Here is a 15,470-nt window from a genome sequence, read left to right as displayed (position 1 = left end):
CAAAAAGCTAACCTAGCCTCCAGGAAAGTAATCAGTAGCATTCCTTCTCTAAAAGCAGTATTATATGTTTTCCAGTGTGTGGGGTGCTTGTAGAGTTCACATCCGGGTCCTCAGCGGCTGAATGGCAGCTTTGTCATGGAGAAGATGAAATACGCGAAATAATTAACCCAGGGTCCAGTGACAGGCTGCCTGGGAGACCACACTTCCCGGCAGCCCTCGCGCAGACAGGCGCCTTCGCTGATTGGACACCGCTGGAGAGGCGGGTGGGGTGGGGGTGGGGCGGGTCCAGGCGCGAGGTACTGTGGGTAGGAGAAGACCGTCGGTGGAGACGCCATTTTGTGGAGCGGCCGAACCCTGTAGGAGGTTCTGGGACGCAGAGCCGCTACTGCCTCTGCTTCGTTCCCTTTGGGGGGTGAGTGCGGCGGCCGTCCACTACGCCCCAGTGATTTTTGCCGTTGGTGCTGTCCCCTGAGTCTCCCTGTCAGTCGTCAGAGGTGACCGCTCAACCGCGTCTTTGAAGGGACTAAACTAAGCAAGCTTTGGAGGGCCGCTCCCCTCCTCACCTCTGGCTCTGCCAGCTTCCCTAGGTCGCCCCTAACTCTGTGCTCGGCTCGCCTCTTTCGAGTTGCTTGTCTCTTCCTGGGACGTTGTCCCGAATTCCCTGTTCGGCGGAGTGGTGGAGCGCCTGCAACTGAGTCTCCCTCTCGGAAAGGTGTTCGGTGGTGGAGATCTGAGGACTGGGGACTCCTCAGAGGCGGGGAGGGACGTCTGTCAGGTGGGAAAGAGACTGAGTGCCGGACTTTAGCTTAGGCCTTAGCGCCGCCATCTCGGCTCCGACACCCACCGGAGGTGGGTGCGGGCGCCCCCCGGGAAACCAGGGACGGCCGTAGCCATTCGACCCCGGAACTTGAATCCCTAGGTAAAGCTTTCGTTTAGTAAGTCAACGAATATTCGTTGAGCGCCTGCTTTATACCAGATGCTAGAAATAGCTGTAACTAGCTAGTGGGACATCACAGGTCTCGAAGAGTAGACCTGTGTGATGTTTATTACGGTTCATGGGCAGGGGACAGGCTGTTGGTCGCTCGGCGGCCTGTGTCGATCAGGACTGGTCCAAGACGTAGGCGTTATTGATACACAGCTGTTAAGCCGAGTCAAGGTCTTGCCTTACCGAAATAGATCACGCGTTATGTTATACATGTACATTTCATTCAAATCAGTATTCCACCTTCTAAGGCAGAAAATTTTGAATCTAGTGTTTCTCTATTTTAGTGTTGAATTTTATATTAATGAAGACAATTGGATGAATGTTTTAACCATCAACCATCTCGTGAAGTTGCTTTGATAATGAAAACAAGGAGCTTTTTGCTTTGTAATAGTAGAAGGAGTATCCATCGTGTCTTCTGCCTTCACCTTTCTTGAGTTTCTTATTGAATGTCTTAGTGTTTTAAAGTATCCTTTATTTTCCTGTTTCTTAACAACGCATGATTTAATGTTGACAGTCCTCCTCTTCCCCCACCTCAGCCAAGTTAAGGATTGGTGGAATCCTAGCCACCAACAGTATCCCTCTTTGTAGGGCACTTGAATTAAGTGACCTCTGAAATTTGCAACAATCTTTTTTTTCCTAGGGGGAAAAATTAAACCTTTTCGAGCCTTGAGCATTAGATCTTCAGTGAGACAATGGGTTCAGACAAAAGGTGAGTTTTAATACATTCTATGCCTTTGATCTCAGCATTTTAGTGGGGACTGAACTATTTGTTTGTTTAGATATGCTTATGTGGTGGTGGCTCACGCCTTTAATCCCAGCAGAGGCAGACTGAGTTTAAGACAGGCAAAGACATAAAGAAAGCCTGCCTCAAAAAACAAAAACAAACAAACAAACAAAAAAAAACCCATAATATATAGTAATAATAATAACCCTGCCTTAAAAAAAAAACAATAATAATTTGTTTATTTACCAAACGTTTTTGTTTTTCCAGACAAGGTTTCTCTGTGTAGTTTTGGTGCCTGTCCTGGATCTCACTCTGTAGACCAGGATAGCCTTGAACTCAACAGAGATCCGCCTGGCTTGGCCTCCTGAGTGCTGGGATCAAAGGTGTGCTGCACCACCACCACCACCACCACCACCACCACCACCACCACCACCACACCACACACACACACACCCCAGCCAGGAAAGCTTCTTGGAGAAAGTATTCTCTGAGGTGAAGTCTGAAGGCTAAGTAAGACCTAGGTTAAGAAGAGCAGTATGGAGTAGGCTATGGGACGTCCCAGCCGTGGACAGGAGCTTGACAAGCAGTGAGTGAGTGCCACTCCTTGCTGTTCCCTAATGATATAATGCAAGACTTAGAGAGTTGAGAAGCCTGGGATCACGTGTTATGTCGAGAGAAAGGAAATTCAGATGAGAACTTTTGAGGGCTGGGACATAGCTCATAGCATATGAAGCACTAGGATCCATCCCGAGTAGGACCAGCTACATTAAACAAAGATGAAAGTGTTTCACTGCCTCGGCAGCTTTGGACACGCCATCTCAAGTCAGTTGATTTAACATAGCCTTTACTTCCTCTCAATATTGAGGCCAGTCCCTGTGATAGATGAAAAACTGACATCCTAGAGAGACTTATTTTTGTCCTGTGACAGCAGTCTATTGTTCTAATGTGTGTAATCAAAATGTTTACCCTTTTACTGGGCGGTAATCCCAGTAGAGACAGGTGGATCTCTGAGTTCGAAGCCAACATGGTCTACAGAGCTAGTTCCAGGACAGCCAAAGCTACACAGAGCCCTGTCTTGGGGAGGGGAGGGTACCCTTTTTGCTGCCAGTAGTAAAAGTTATAGGAAAGGAAAGTTTTCTGTGGCTGTTGGTTTGATGTATTCATCCCCTTATGTGTACAAATGAAATACTTGGATAAAGGCTTGTGTGGTGGGGGTTGGAGGGAAGACTTAGGTCATTTAGAGTTGGTCCATTTCTGGTATGTATAGTACCCTTGAGTACATGAGTTAAGATATATTCTTTGATATTGAGGAGTGGTGGAGTTCACTTTTAATCTCAGCAGAGGCAGAGGCAGATGGATCTCTGGGTTCCAGGCCAGCCTGGTCTGCAGAGTAAGTTCCAGGACAGGCATGACTACACTGAGAAACCCTGTCTTGAAAAAAACAAAAAAAAAAGCGGGGGGGAAAGCACAAGAATAAATTTTGAGAATATGTTTCCTTCTCAAAAATTTTAACCCAAATATCTGATAGTTATATTTTCTGATTTAGTGTCAATTATATATAGGGATATAGATGTTTTATCTCTTTTTTTCCGTTTCTAAGATTTTTTTTTTTTTTTTTTTTTTTTTTTTTTTTTTTTTTTTTTTTTGAGGCAAGGTTTCTCTGTGTTGCTTTGTGCCTCTCCTGGAACTGGCTTTGTAAACCAGGCTGGCCTCGAACTCACAGAGATCCGCCTGCCTTCCCGGGTGCTGGGATTAAAGGCATGCGGCAGCAGCGGCAGCCGCCACCGCCACCACCCGTCCTGAGATTGTTTTATCATGTAGACCTGGCTGGTCTAGAATTTAAGAGACCCTCCTGCCTCTGCCCCTTATGATTAAGGGCCTGTGCTCCCTGACCTGCCTATGTATGTTTTCTCAGAAGTTATCTTTGTAAACTGGAGATTGGTAGTACGTTTTAAGGGCTACATTAAACTATTTGGATATACCTTATAAACTAATACGTGGGACGGTTCTTTTCTGAATGTACAAAATGATATACTTAAGATTAAATGAACATTATTTTTCTTTGCAGAGTGAGTAGAACAGAACGTAGTGGAAGATATGGTTCCATTATAGACAGAGATGACCGAGATGAACGTGAATCTAGAAGCAGGAGGAGGGACTCAGATTATAAAAGATCAAGTGATGATCGGAGAGGTGATAGATATGATGACTATCGAGACTATGATAGTCCAGAGGTGAGTAATAGCAAGTGTTGATTAAAATTAGAATTAAATTATATGGCCAATCTTCTTGTATAGGTAGTATGGCAACTAGAATATTACACCTATTACTCTGAAGCATATTCAGTTTGACTGTAACCTTTTTTTTTTTTTTTTGGAGACAGGGTTTCTCTGTATAGCTTTGGAGCCTTTCCTGGAACTCAGTCTGTAGCCCAGGCTGGCCTCTGAACTCACAGAGATCCACCTGCCTCTGCCTCCTGAGTGCTGGGATTAAAGGCTTGTGCCACCGCTGCCCGGCAGCCTTTAATAGTATTAATATTAATAGCCAAAGTTTGTGTTAGGTTCACCATGGGCCCCTTTTGAATACTTGAACTTCGTGAACTTCTTTACATCCCAATACAACCTTATAAGATAGGTGTTGTGTAGGGGGATAAAGGGCGAGGGGAGGGAGAAATTATGGTTGGAATATAAAATAAATGAAAATTTTTAATTAAAAAAAAGAGGTAGTGTTGTTACCCTTCAACCCTAGACATGGTCTTACTATGTATCTCTGCTACCCTTTAACACACTTTGTAGACCCTGCTAGCCTGAAACTCACAGAGATCCTCCTGTCTCTGCCTTCCATGTGCTGGGATTAAAGGCATGAGCCATTCTGCCCTGTGATATGTTGTTCACATTTTAAAAATAAAGTAGAAGGTGGGCATGTAATGTAGCTCAGGGATAGAACATTTGCTTAGCATGTACAAGGCCATGGATTTGGTTCCCCATATTAGTTTTGTGTTTTGTTTTGTCTTGTTTTTAAGATAAAAAATTCTAACAATACACTATCCTATGCCTCAGAATATTTAAGTAATAATTTGAGTCACCTTAAATACTTTTCTTTTATATTACGTATTTGTTCATATCTATGTTTGGAAATAATTACACTGCCTATATAACTTAGATAACTTTTCCACTTTTTCTACATCTATGAAAATCTTTATACTATAACAAGACATTGTTTTAGGTGTTAGTATACTTTATATAGTGAATTATTAAACCATTCTTCTCAATTAAGTGAATGTCATTTTAAGAAATACTGCATTGGGAGCTAGAAAGATGGCTCAGCAGTTAAAGCATTTGCTATTCTTGCAGAGGACTCAGGTTTGGTTTCTAACACCCACAGGGTGGCTTGCAGCTGTCTTTAGCTCCAATTCCAAGGTATCTGGCACCGTCTTCTGGACTCTGTGGGTACCAGGTGTGTACATGGTACACATAGAGTATAGATCAAAGTATAGGGTGGGTTTAATTATATATATTTTTATTTTCTTTGGACCAGAGAGAGCGTGAAAGAAGGAACAGTGACCGGTCTGAAGATGGCTACCATTCAGATGGTGACTATGGAGAGCATGATTATAGACATGACATCAGTGATGAAAGAGAAAGCAAGACCATCATGCTACGTGGCCTTCCTATCACCATCACAGAGAGCGATGTAAGAGAAACAGTACTTCTAACATTTCAGTAGGCATGACAAAAACTCTTTGTCGCGTGGTGCTGTCTTAGGCTGTTATGTCACTTAGTGAAATAGATTTATTTCTTTGGTGATAGACCAAAGTAAAGTACCATTTATATCTAACCTTTGAAGTTCAATGTAGAATTTTCTAAAGTTTCCAAGTATAAGTCTTGTTTCTTCATTAGCTCTTAGAAGGTAAAGCTAATTCATGCTTTCAAAGTTTAAAAGCTTGCTTGGGCAATGGTGGTACACACCTTTAACCCCAGCACTCAGAACCCTGACTTCAAGGTCAGCCTGGTATACAGAGAGAGTTCCAGGACAGCCAGGCCTATGTAGATAAACTCTGTTCCCCCCCAAAAAAATTCAAAGCTGAGCGTGACAACTCACCTGTAATTCCAGCACTGAAGAGGAGGTAAAAGCCAGAGGATCTTCCTGAGATGCCATTGTGATATATAGTAAGTTCTGTGCCAGCTAGGAGTACATAGTCATATACTGCCTCAACAAAAAAATTTACTTTTGTTTTAAGCATTGGTCTTTCCCAGCTCAGTAGGTCACTTCACCCCTCAAGTGCCTCCTCCCACCCCCTTAACAAACTATATTTATTTAAGGGGCTGAAAAGATGGTTCAGCAATTAAGAACACTGACTGCTCTTCCAGAGTACCTGGGTTCAATTCCCAGCATCCATATGATGACTCACAGCTTTAACTCCAGTTCCAGGATATCTGATGTCTTCTGACTTCCAAGGGAATGAGGCACTAATATGGAACATAGAGATACATGCAGGCAAAATACCTATGTGCATAAAATTTTAATTTTTTTTTTTTTTTTAAGAAAAAGGTTAATTTTTATTGCCCAGCCTAATGCTATGTATGTATCTGTAGTCTAAGCACTCAGGAGGCTATGGCAGAAAGATCAGTAATTCAGGCCAGCCTGAGGTAGATAATAAGATCCTTAAAGAACTGAAGGATTGGGTTCTAGCACCACCACAAAAGAAAACCAAAATATTAACATTATTAATAATCTGGCTGTCTTTTATTTTGAATAGAATTACATTTTTCCATTTGAAATCTCCGAGAAGCCTGTGTTCCTTGGCTTACTTGGCTTTGGTTCGTTGGTTGGTTGGTTTTTTAAGACAGGGTTTCTCTGTGTAGCCCTGTTGTCCTGGAACTCCGCTCTGGCTGGCCTCATTCACTAAGATCACTGGTCTCTGCCTCCCGAGTGCTCGGATTAAAATTGTGCACCACCACTGCTCGGCCTGATGTAGATTTTGAAACTGGAAGTAACTATTGTAGTAAATGTAAGATATGTTGTTGAAGTTAATAGTGAGTTGTTATTTCATTATTTGTGATCCTCTACACGTCTACTATACTGTATGTACTGTGTTAGATGTCACCATGGTGCAAAGCCACTGCCATCCCTTGAAAGAACATGATATGCATAGCCAAGACAGCATATGATGGTTGTAGTTGGTTAGATATAGCTAGATACAATAGCATATGCCTATAATCCCAGCTGCTAAGGAGGCTGAGGCAGGAGGGTTGCTTGAACTGAGATCAAAGCCAATCTGGGCTATATAGCAAGACCTTTGTTTGTTTGTTTGTTTATATATGGTTTTGTGTGGAACTTTTTTGAAAGAGGGTGGCTGGTCTCTGTAGTCTTGACTGTTGTGGAGCTCACTATGTAGGCCATGTGGACCTTGAACTCAAGAGTTCCTCCTGCCTCTATCTACCTCCCAAATGCTGGAGTTAAAGGTGTACCACACAAAACCAGGTTCAATTCCCAGCACCTATGTGGCAGCTCACAACTGCCTGTAACTCCAGCAGATTTGACACCTTCACACAGGCATACATGCAGACAAAACCCCAATGCACAGAAAATAAAAATAAATAAATCATTAAAAAATAATTAAAGCAAGAAAGAAAACCTAGCCAACTATACAAGAAAGTTACAGAGGCTGGGGAGATGGCTCTGTAGTATGAAACTGCAAGCACTGGGCCCCGAGTTCAGGTCCCCAGCACCCACATAATAGGTGCTGGCTGCATATTAGGTCATCTCCAACACTGAAGTGTAGAGACAAGTGGATCCCAACAGTTCATTAGCCAGTTTGCCAGCTAGTCTAGCTAAAAAGGCAAGCTTCTGGTTTAGTGAGAGACCCTGTCTCACGAAGGTGAACAGTGATAGACGACCTGTGATGTCCAGGTTTGACCTCCACATGCGCTCACTTACACTCGTGTATACGATGTAAATACACACCACACACACACACACACACACACACACACACACACACACACACACACACACACACAGTTTGTGGGTAACTCAATGCACATGTTAGGATGATGAGGGAACTGAGGTGAATTGTGCTTGGGTAGTTGCAGCTATTAAGTAAGGAGTGTAAGAAATCCTCCACAATGATTCGGGAAAGCTTATTGATTAAGTGGGTTGTATGGCCTTGGAAATCCACAGAAGTAGATAGCATAAAGGAAACAATCCTATAGCTTACTTTTGGTGGCTGTCATGTTAATAAGGAGACAGGATTATGATTCTGTGTGTTTTAATCTTTAGAGAAACTAGTAAAACTTCCATAAGAGGTTTGATTTTCAAAGTAGGATTTCTGGGCTAGGAATGTAGCTAAGTTTTTAGAGTGCTTGCCTAGCATACATGAAGATCAGCGTTCTGTCTCAGCATTGGAAGATAGGGGCAGAAGAGTCAACATAGACTACATGCGACGCTGTCTCAAATGAAGTAGAGTTTATTATTTGGGGGAACACACATATGTGAAGGTCAGAAGACAGCTTGCAGGGATCAGTATGTGAGTCTTGGATCAACCTTTGCCCATAATTTTTTTCTTTTTTTTTTTTTTCCGATAAATGATAGAGAAAACCTCAGTAGCCTTTGTTTATTAACAAGCTAATATCAACCATGCCAAACTTGTAACCAAGTCCGGGCTAGAAAGTGAATCTGAGGCTGGTGGTGCTTGTGCACACCTTTAATCCCGGCACTCGGCACTCGAGAGGCAGAGGCAGGCGGATCTCTGAGTTTGAGGCCAGCCTGGTTCAACAGAGTAAGTTCAAGGACAGCCAGAGCTGTTACACAGAGAAACCCTTTTCTCAGGGGGAAAAAAAAGTGAATCTGTATATTCCTTTATTGACTAACTCAGCAGGCCAGGAAAGGATTGAATTGGTGGAAGTATTAGGGGTGCTAGAGTAGCCTAGGAGCACAGTGTTTCTGTGTCTGTCTTGTCTCTACCCCCACCTTTGTCCCTCTCCTTTTCTGTATACTTTAAGGTAGGATTCAATCTACTGAGTGAAATAAAACATTCTGTTTAACATGTGCCTCCCCGCTCCTTTTTGTTTCAAGGTCTTTCTGTGTAGCCTGGGCTGGCTTGCTCACCTGTTTTCTTTGTTTGTTTAGGCGAGGTCTCTCTATTATGCAGCTCCCTCTGCCCCCTATGTGCCTCAATAAAAGATAACTGCACTGAGGGGAAGTATCTAACTTCCCTTCATTTAACAAGGTTATTATGTTTATTTTCATGAAAACAGTCTTTGACTTTTAAGATAAATGTGTTTTTGGTATAAGTGAAAAACTTGACTAATTAAACAGTTGATAAAGTCCTAGTCCTTAAACTTTCATTATGGCTGTAGCTTAAACTAACTGTAAAACCTTGTACAGATTCGAGAAATGATGGAGTCCTTTGAAGGCCCTCAGCCTGCAGATGTGAGGTTGATGAAGAGGAAAACAGGTGAGAGCTTGCTTAGTTCCTGCCTGTTATAGTTCTCTTCCCCATTCCCACCTCAGTCCCTAAAGAACATCCTGATAAACCCCAATCTTCAAACACATGAATTCAGAATGAAAGGTTTGCCATGGCTAAGGAATATGACTTTGAAAATGATGCTAGCATCCGAGGAACTTTTATAAAATTTTGCTTTTAGGGGTTTTCTTTTCCTTCGGTAAGTAGTGATTTATAAACTCCTTGTTTGACTGTTCGTAGTCGGTTGCATGGTTACTTTAAGTGTGGAATCAAATCAAGTGGCATTTAATTCAGGCGGCTGTTCCTTGCCATGGCAAAGTATCAAGAAGATCCCCAAGTCAAGTCACATTTGTAAAGCTGCTTCCCAATTGGCTTTGTCACGCAGTGTTGAAGCAGTGGGAGAGATTCGCCTGTTATAAAGGAACTGACTAACACGAGTATCCCGTCTATATCTGAATGCTGTCTCTAGGTGTAAGCCGTGGTTTCGCCTTCGTGGAGTTTTATCACTTGCAAGATGCTACCAGCTGGATGGAAGCCAATCAGGTTGCTTCACTCACCAAGTCTAGATATTCATGAAAATGGAACAAGTCTGTACAATTAAAAAAAAAAGGTTGAAGGAGTGGTTTGTTCCAAAGGAGTGACTTTAATATTTTTTAACAACAACAACAACAAAAAGCTTTGTGTATATTAAAATTGACATTACTAGAGTAAATACAGTCCCAAGAACAGTGTTGCAGAATTTGTTCTGCCATTAAATGTGGCTACCTAAAAGAACTTTACCTACTGAAAATCTGTGTGGTAGTCAATAAAATACCTAATGTTCCCCTTTTTCCTGCCTGATTATATTCCTGTTCATTGTATCCATTGAGAGAATTTAAACTATTAAACTCTCCATTTAACAGTGAACAGAATGTAATAGAAGTCTGTAACAGGCACTTTTACAAGTAATACCTTGTTTTTGCTTGGAGATCATAATGCCAACTAGAGGTGTAACTTCTCAGATGGATCTTCCAAGACTGTTAGGTCTAATAAGATTGGCATGGACTCAGTGTCCTGCTGCTGTCTAATCTAGATAGAGTGGCATTAAAATTCTAATCTCCCTGAGAATGCCTCTTATAATCTGTTCAAAATAAACCATTTATTGTAGCCTTAACTGAAGTGTTCTAAACTTAAATATTCTATAGTATGTCAAGATAATGTTCAATGTTTGTCATAAAAAAGAAATTTTTTTGCAAGATCCCCAAAGCACTATATATTGATTACCTTTAAGCAAGTGCATACTAGATAGTTGCTTGACTTATTTGAGTCACACAAGAATAAGAGTTATGTTAAATGATTGGTTAATATAACCATTTATAGCAAGACTTACTTTAAGGTAAGGGTATTGCTTTGACTAATTTGTTTTAAAGACACTCAGTTTCTTGTCAGCCTTGATAGCATAAGACTATAATCTTAATGCACTATCTCAAAAAAGTATAATAAAAATATACTTATAGTTTCTTAACCCGAAATTACAACCTGTCAAGTATGGTGACTCACTCTTATAATCTCAGATTCAGGAGAGTGAGGTAGGATGATAGCCATGAGTTCAAGGCCCACCTGGGCTACAGAGTGAGACTCTTTAAAATAAAAATAAAAAAATCAAGCTGGGCTGTGTTTGCACACACCTTTAATCCCAGCAGAGGCAGTGGATCTCTGTTAAGTTCCAGGCCAGCCTGGTCTACAGAGTGAGTTCCAGAACACTGAGTGCTACCTAGTGAGACCCTGTCTGGGGAAAAAAAGCAAAACAAGTAAAGTAACATCACAATCATGCCTTTTAAAGTAGAAGAACTTCATGCATTTCTTAACATGCATACCATCTTAGTAAATCAAGAATGTGCACTATAAAACTTCCTGTGTAAGTCCATTCTCTGGACAGCCGCTTTTGATACAGTAAGTGTGTCAGAATGAACAAGAAATTAAAAAATTAAAACCTATAAGACATTTGAAAGTTTTTGCAATTTTAATGTATACAAAGCTTTGTTAATATGTAATATTTTCTTATAATTCAAATTCACTCCAGAAATAAAAGGCCAGTAGGATTAGGAACCCAGTGGTAGACTGAAGTCTCTCCCAGCACACATCCCTCCTAGTGGGATATGTTTACATCTTATATTTGCTTCTGTACATCATAGTGCATAGATGGCCTTTCAACTCTTTCCATCTTGGCCAGACATGCAATTTTGCCTTTAGATGCTACAGAGACAAAATTCATAGCATGAATGTGAGAGCCAAATTGCCCAAAAGTATTTATTTGTAAAAGGGTTAGACTCCTTTTAAAAATCTGAGCTGGGTATGTTGGCACATACCTTTAATCTCAGATCTCCAGAGGCAGAGGCAGGCAGATCTCTGTAAGTTCCAAGCCAGCCAGAACAACATAGTGAGACCCTGTCTCAAAAAGACATAAAATCTTATTTAAGTCTGTTCTGATAGTGTTAGACTACTACTACAACCACCATCCCCCCCTGAGAAAAGAACAAAGATGCTCCTGTTTAATGAAGGCTCTTTGGGGGCAGGTACTAGGGATGCTCTTGGCTAGATTGTTTCAGCTCAGAGTTTTGACCTTTCAAAGTAAAGTCCCTTTTACTCACTTGGTTGACTAAATGCTAAGGTGGTATATACACTTTATGAACTTTCCTACCCCCCTGAAGAAACTTCATTGGCCTCCTGGTTACTCATCCTGAAAAGAGTACAATCCATTTTAGAGAAAAACACACCTGTCACCTAGGACATGACACGATCACATTTGGCAAGAAAACCTCATTTAAGCTGTTTTAGAGTTGGTAGCATTCAGGATAGTCCTTACTAAGAAGGAATTATGATCAAGTTCCCTTTTAAACTGAGATCCCCTCCGTTTGTCCCTCTTGAACACATCCTGAAGCAAGAATTTTGGGGAAGGGAAAATACAAAGGCATTTACATTACATAAGAATGGGGGACTGGGAAAAAGTGACGCCAAGCCCAAGGACACCATGCTAAGGGCTGATAAAGGAGACAGTCTCAGAACTGGAAGAGGTCTGTCTTCTGCTTTGAAATAGACTGTCACTCTCAGGCAGCCTGCCAATGCTAAGTGTTAGGACTTCTGTCTCTGCTGGAGACACAGCCTGGTGCATGTCAGCTTTCTCAGCACTCCCTGACTCCGTTTACCTTTACTCCGCATCCCATTCTCTTACTGCCTATCTGAAGGATTGGATGGGCAGAGTATAGGTGGCGGTGGTTGGTCTTCCCCGTATGTTGTCCATTTAATTCCAGAGCACTGATTTTTCCGAAGTGTGCTCTGCCCTGGGAAAATGGACACATATTCCTCACAATGGGAATAACTAATTACTTCCTTTTTTTTTTTTACAGAAAAAATTGGTGATTCAAGGAAAGCACATTGCAATGCATTATAGCAATCCCAGACCCAAATTTGAAGATTGGCTTTGTAACAAGGTAAGCATGTGCTCTTCCCAAATAAATACTAAGTTTTTGTCTTTGTCCATTTGTTTGATTTCCTAACAAGAAAATTAGCACAATCACCAGCTTGTATCAGAAGTCCATTTTTTGTGCTTCTTGACATTCTTTGGTCTTCTATGCTGACATTAGAGGACAGAATCCCTGGAATTCTATGGAGATCCAGGATTCTAATCCAGAGTTTCAAGTAAAAAAAAAAATTTTTTTTTCTGTGTGTTTCACTTTGTTGTTTATGGAATTCTGAAGGTCTCAGTTTTGTACATACTCCCTCTTTTTTTTTCTTTTTTTAATTTTACATACCAACGATTTGTTAATAAAAATCCTTGAGAACTTTGGTGTACATTAATATTGGTCTGTCACCAATGCTGGATTTTGAATGTGGTTGAAAGTCTTAATATTTTAAGAGTATTAAGATAACTCATTGTGCATGAGGCTGAAAGGGGAAAGGTCCTGTTTACACATATGACAGTCCATGTAATACTGTTTTAATATAAGGAAGGACTTTTGTTGGTGGCCGCTGCAAGAAACTTCTCATCTTGGTGACAGTAGAATCCTACTTCAAAATACAATGTGTTTTTCGTGGAAGAATTCACAGGATGTGACATGATAAAATTTTTAGGTTATGCCCTTTTGTCTATACATAATAGCAATTTTTGCTTTTGTATTACTTGAGTTACCTGTGGCCTCACTGCTCTAACCTACATGATGACTAGAAAGCCTAGCCTAATATAAGAAATAATTACAGATAAAACTTTTTTTTTTCCAGTGCTGCCTTAACAATTTCAGGAAAAGACTAAAATGCTTCCGATGTGGAGCAGACAAATTTGGTAAGCGTGGATTCAGCTGTTTGGAAAATGCAATTAACCTGACTTGACTTCCTATGAACCTGAGGAAAAGTATAGATTTTTAGGATATTTAAGCTAGGAACTTATTAAATCCTTTTATCTTGGGCTAAGTAGATGCTGATGATGATTGTGAGAGAACAGAAAATTCTCCAGAATTAAGGCTGTTCACCTGGTCTGTTCAGCTGGTGTGCATGCTACATCTACTTTTGTTTAGTCCACAGTGATGCTGTCCTTGCACAGGTCCAGTGTTTGCATTCTTCATTAGCTCTGTCAAAATTATGAGGTCCACATATAGCCACAGATTTGTTTTTTGTTTTTTGAGACAGAGTTTCTCTGTGTAGCTCTGGCTGTCCTGGAACTTGCTTTGTAGAACAGACTGGTTTCGAACTCACAGAGATCCACCTGTCATTGCCTCCTAAATGCTGGGATTAAAGGCATGCGCCACCACTGCCACCACTGCCTGGCTAAGATTTCTTACAAGAAAAAAAAAATGGCATGGTGGCTCACACCTGTGCTGAGATAAGGATAAAAGTTCAAGGCCAACATGGGCTAGATAATAGATTTCAAGCTGACCAAAGTTACAAAGTAAGACTGTCAGAAATTGTGGCATGCAGAGACTGGAGAGAAGGCTTAGTAGGTAAAGTATTTTTCTGTGCAAGTATGAGGACCTAAGTTTAAGTCCTTAACACTCACACAAGAAGAAAGAAAATAGTAGGTGAGGCATAAAGGTATACTTGTAATTGTAGTGCTAGAGAGGCATGACAATCCTTGGTGCTCTGGCCACCTAGCAAATGGGTTAGCTCAAAGTGAGTGAAAAACTTGTCAAAAAAAACAAGGTAAAGAAGTAATAGAGACACCAGACATGGACTTCTACCACTACATGTACTTGCACAAATGTGAATGAGTATGTGCATACACCACACAAAGGAAAAAAAAGCACCCTCCTAATTTAAATTAAAAAGCAAAGCAAAAGGCTGCTAGATATGCTTAAAATAAAAACAGTTGGCTCTCAGGAGGTGAAGGCAGGATGATTGAGAGTTCCAGGTATTCTCAACTATATAGCAAGATTGTTGCCAGCCTTGGCTATTTGAAACTGTCTCATACAAAAGTAAGTTAGAAGTGAAAATGTATTTCTTTGTTACAAACACATTGGAGCTAGGAAGGTGGCTCACTCTAATTCTCACACTTAGGAAGCTGATACAGGATTGCCAAGAGTTCAAAACCTGTCTGGGCTATGTAGTAAGACCATATCCTTTTTTGTTTTTTTATCATCTGAATTTATTTGAAACGAACAAACAAAAATGCTTGGGGGAAGTGAAGGTACAAATATCTCAGTGGTAGAGAGAGCTCTTGCCAACCATGCACAAGAGACCTTGATTAGGCGCTCCCAAAAACTACAATCAGGAGAAAGAAGTGGAGTGGGTGGTTGGTTGGTCTGTGTTCATTTGGGTCTTCTTTGCTCCTAGACTCTGAACAGGAAGTACCCCCTGGAACTACAGAGTCTGTTCAGTCTGTGGATTACTACTGTGACAGTAAGTTCAATCCTTTGGTTTGTTTTCATATTAAAAGTTGACCTCTCTTAGTCTCAGTTCCCTTGCACATTTCAAATGAGCGCCTGCAGCTTTAGTTTGCTCTACAGAAGATAGATCTCCAGAATTTTTTTAGTCTATCAGATTAAAAAATATATCAAAATCCTGCAAAAATGTAGTTTTGCCTTTAAACCTGCCTTTAGAAAGCATTGATGGTGGGAATGCTTGATTGTAATTTTTCTCATTCACCAACAGCAATTATTCTTCGGAACATAGCTCCGCACACTGTGGTGGATTCCATCATGACAGCACTGTCTCCCTATGCATCCTTAGCTGTCAATAACATTCGCCTCATAAAGGATAAACAGACACAACAGAACAGAGGCTTTGCATTTGTGCAGCTGTCTTCTGCAATGGTGAGGTTCTCT

General features: G+C 41.0%; 1 protein-coding gene across 2 annotated transcripts in view; it reads left to right on the top strand.

Annotated features, from left to right (window-relative positions):
- The first annotated feature begins 299 nt into the window (after positions 1 to 299).
- The window catches only part of Rbm5 (RNA binding motif protein 5), a 30,183-nt gene continuing 15,012 nt past the window's right edge, over positions 300 to 15,470 (top strand). Inside the window, exons 1-10 of one of the 2 annotated variants that reach the window (XM_028887014.2) lie at positions 300 to 412; positions 1,626 to 1,694; positions 3,778 to 3,943; positions 5,247 to 5,402; positions 9,099 to 9,168; positions 9,647 to 9,720; positions 12,564 to 12,647; positions 13,435 to 13,495; positions 14,980 to 15,045; positions 15,298 to 15,458. In XM_028887014.2, coding sequence (XP_028742847.1) covers positions 1,678 to 1,694; positions 3,778 to 3,943; positions 5,247 to 5,402; positions 9,099 to 9,168; positions 9,647 to 9,720; positions 12,564 to 12,647; positions 13,435 to 13,495; positions 14,980 to 15,045; positions 15,298 to 15,458 — 855 coding nt within the window. In that variant the 5' untranslated portion in view covers positions 300 to 412; positions 1,626 to 1,677. The other variant, XM_028887015.2, reaches the window with a different exon arrangement.

This window comes from Peromyscus leucopus, chromosome 7 (genome assembly GCF_004664715.2).
Source record: "Peromyscus leucopus breed LL Stock chromosome 7, UCI_PerLeu_2.1, whole genome shotgun sequence".
Classification (NCBI taxonomy): domain Eukaryota; kingdom Metazoa; phylum Chordata; class Mammalia; order Rodentia; family Cricetidae; genus Peromyscus; species Peromyscus leucopus.
This window is presented reverse-complemented; position numbering and strand designations above follow the sequence as displayed.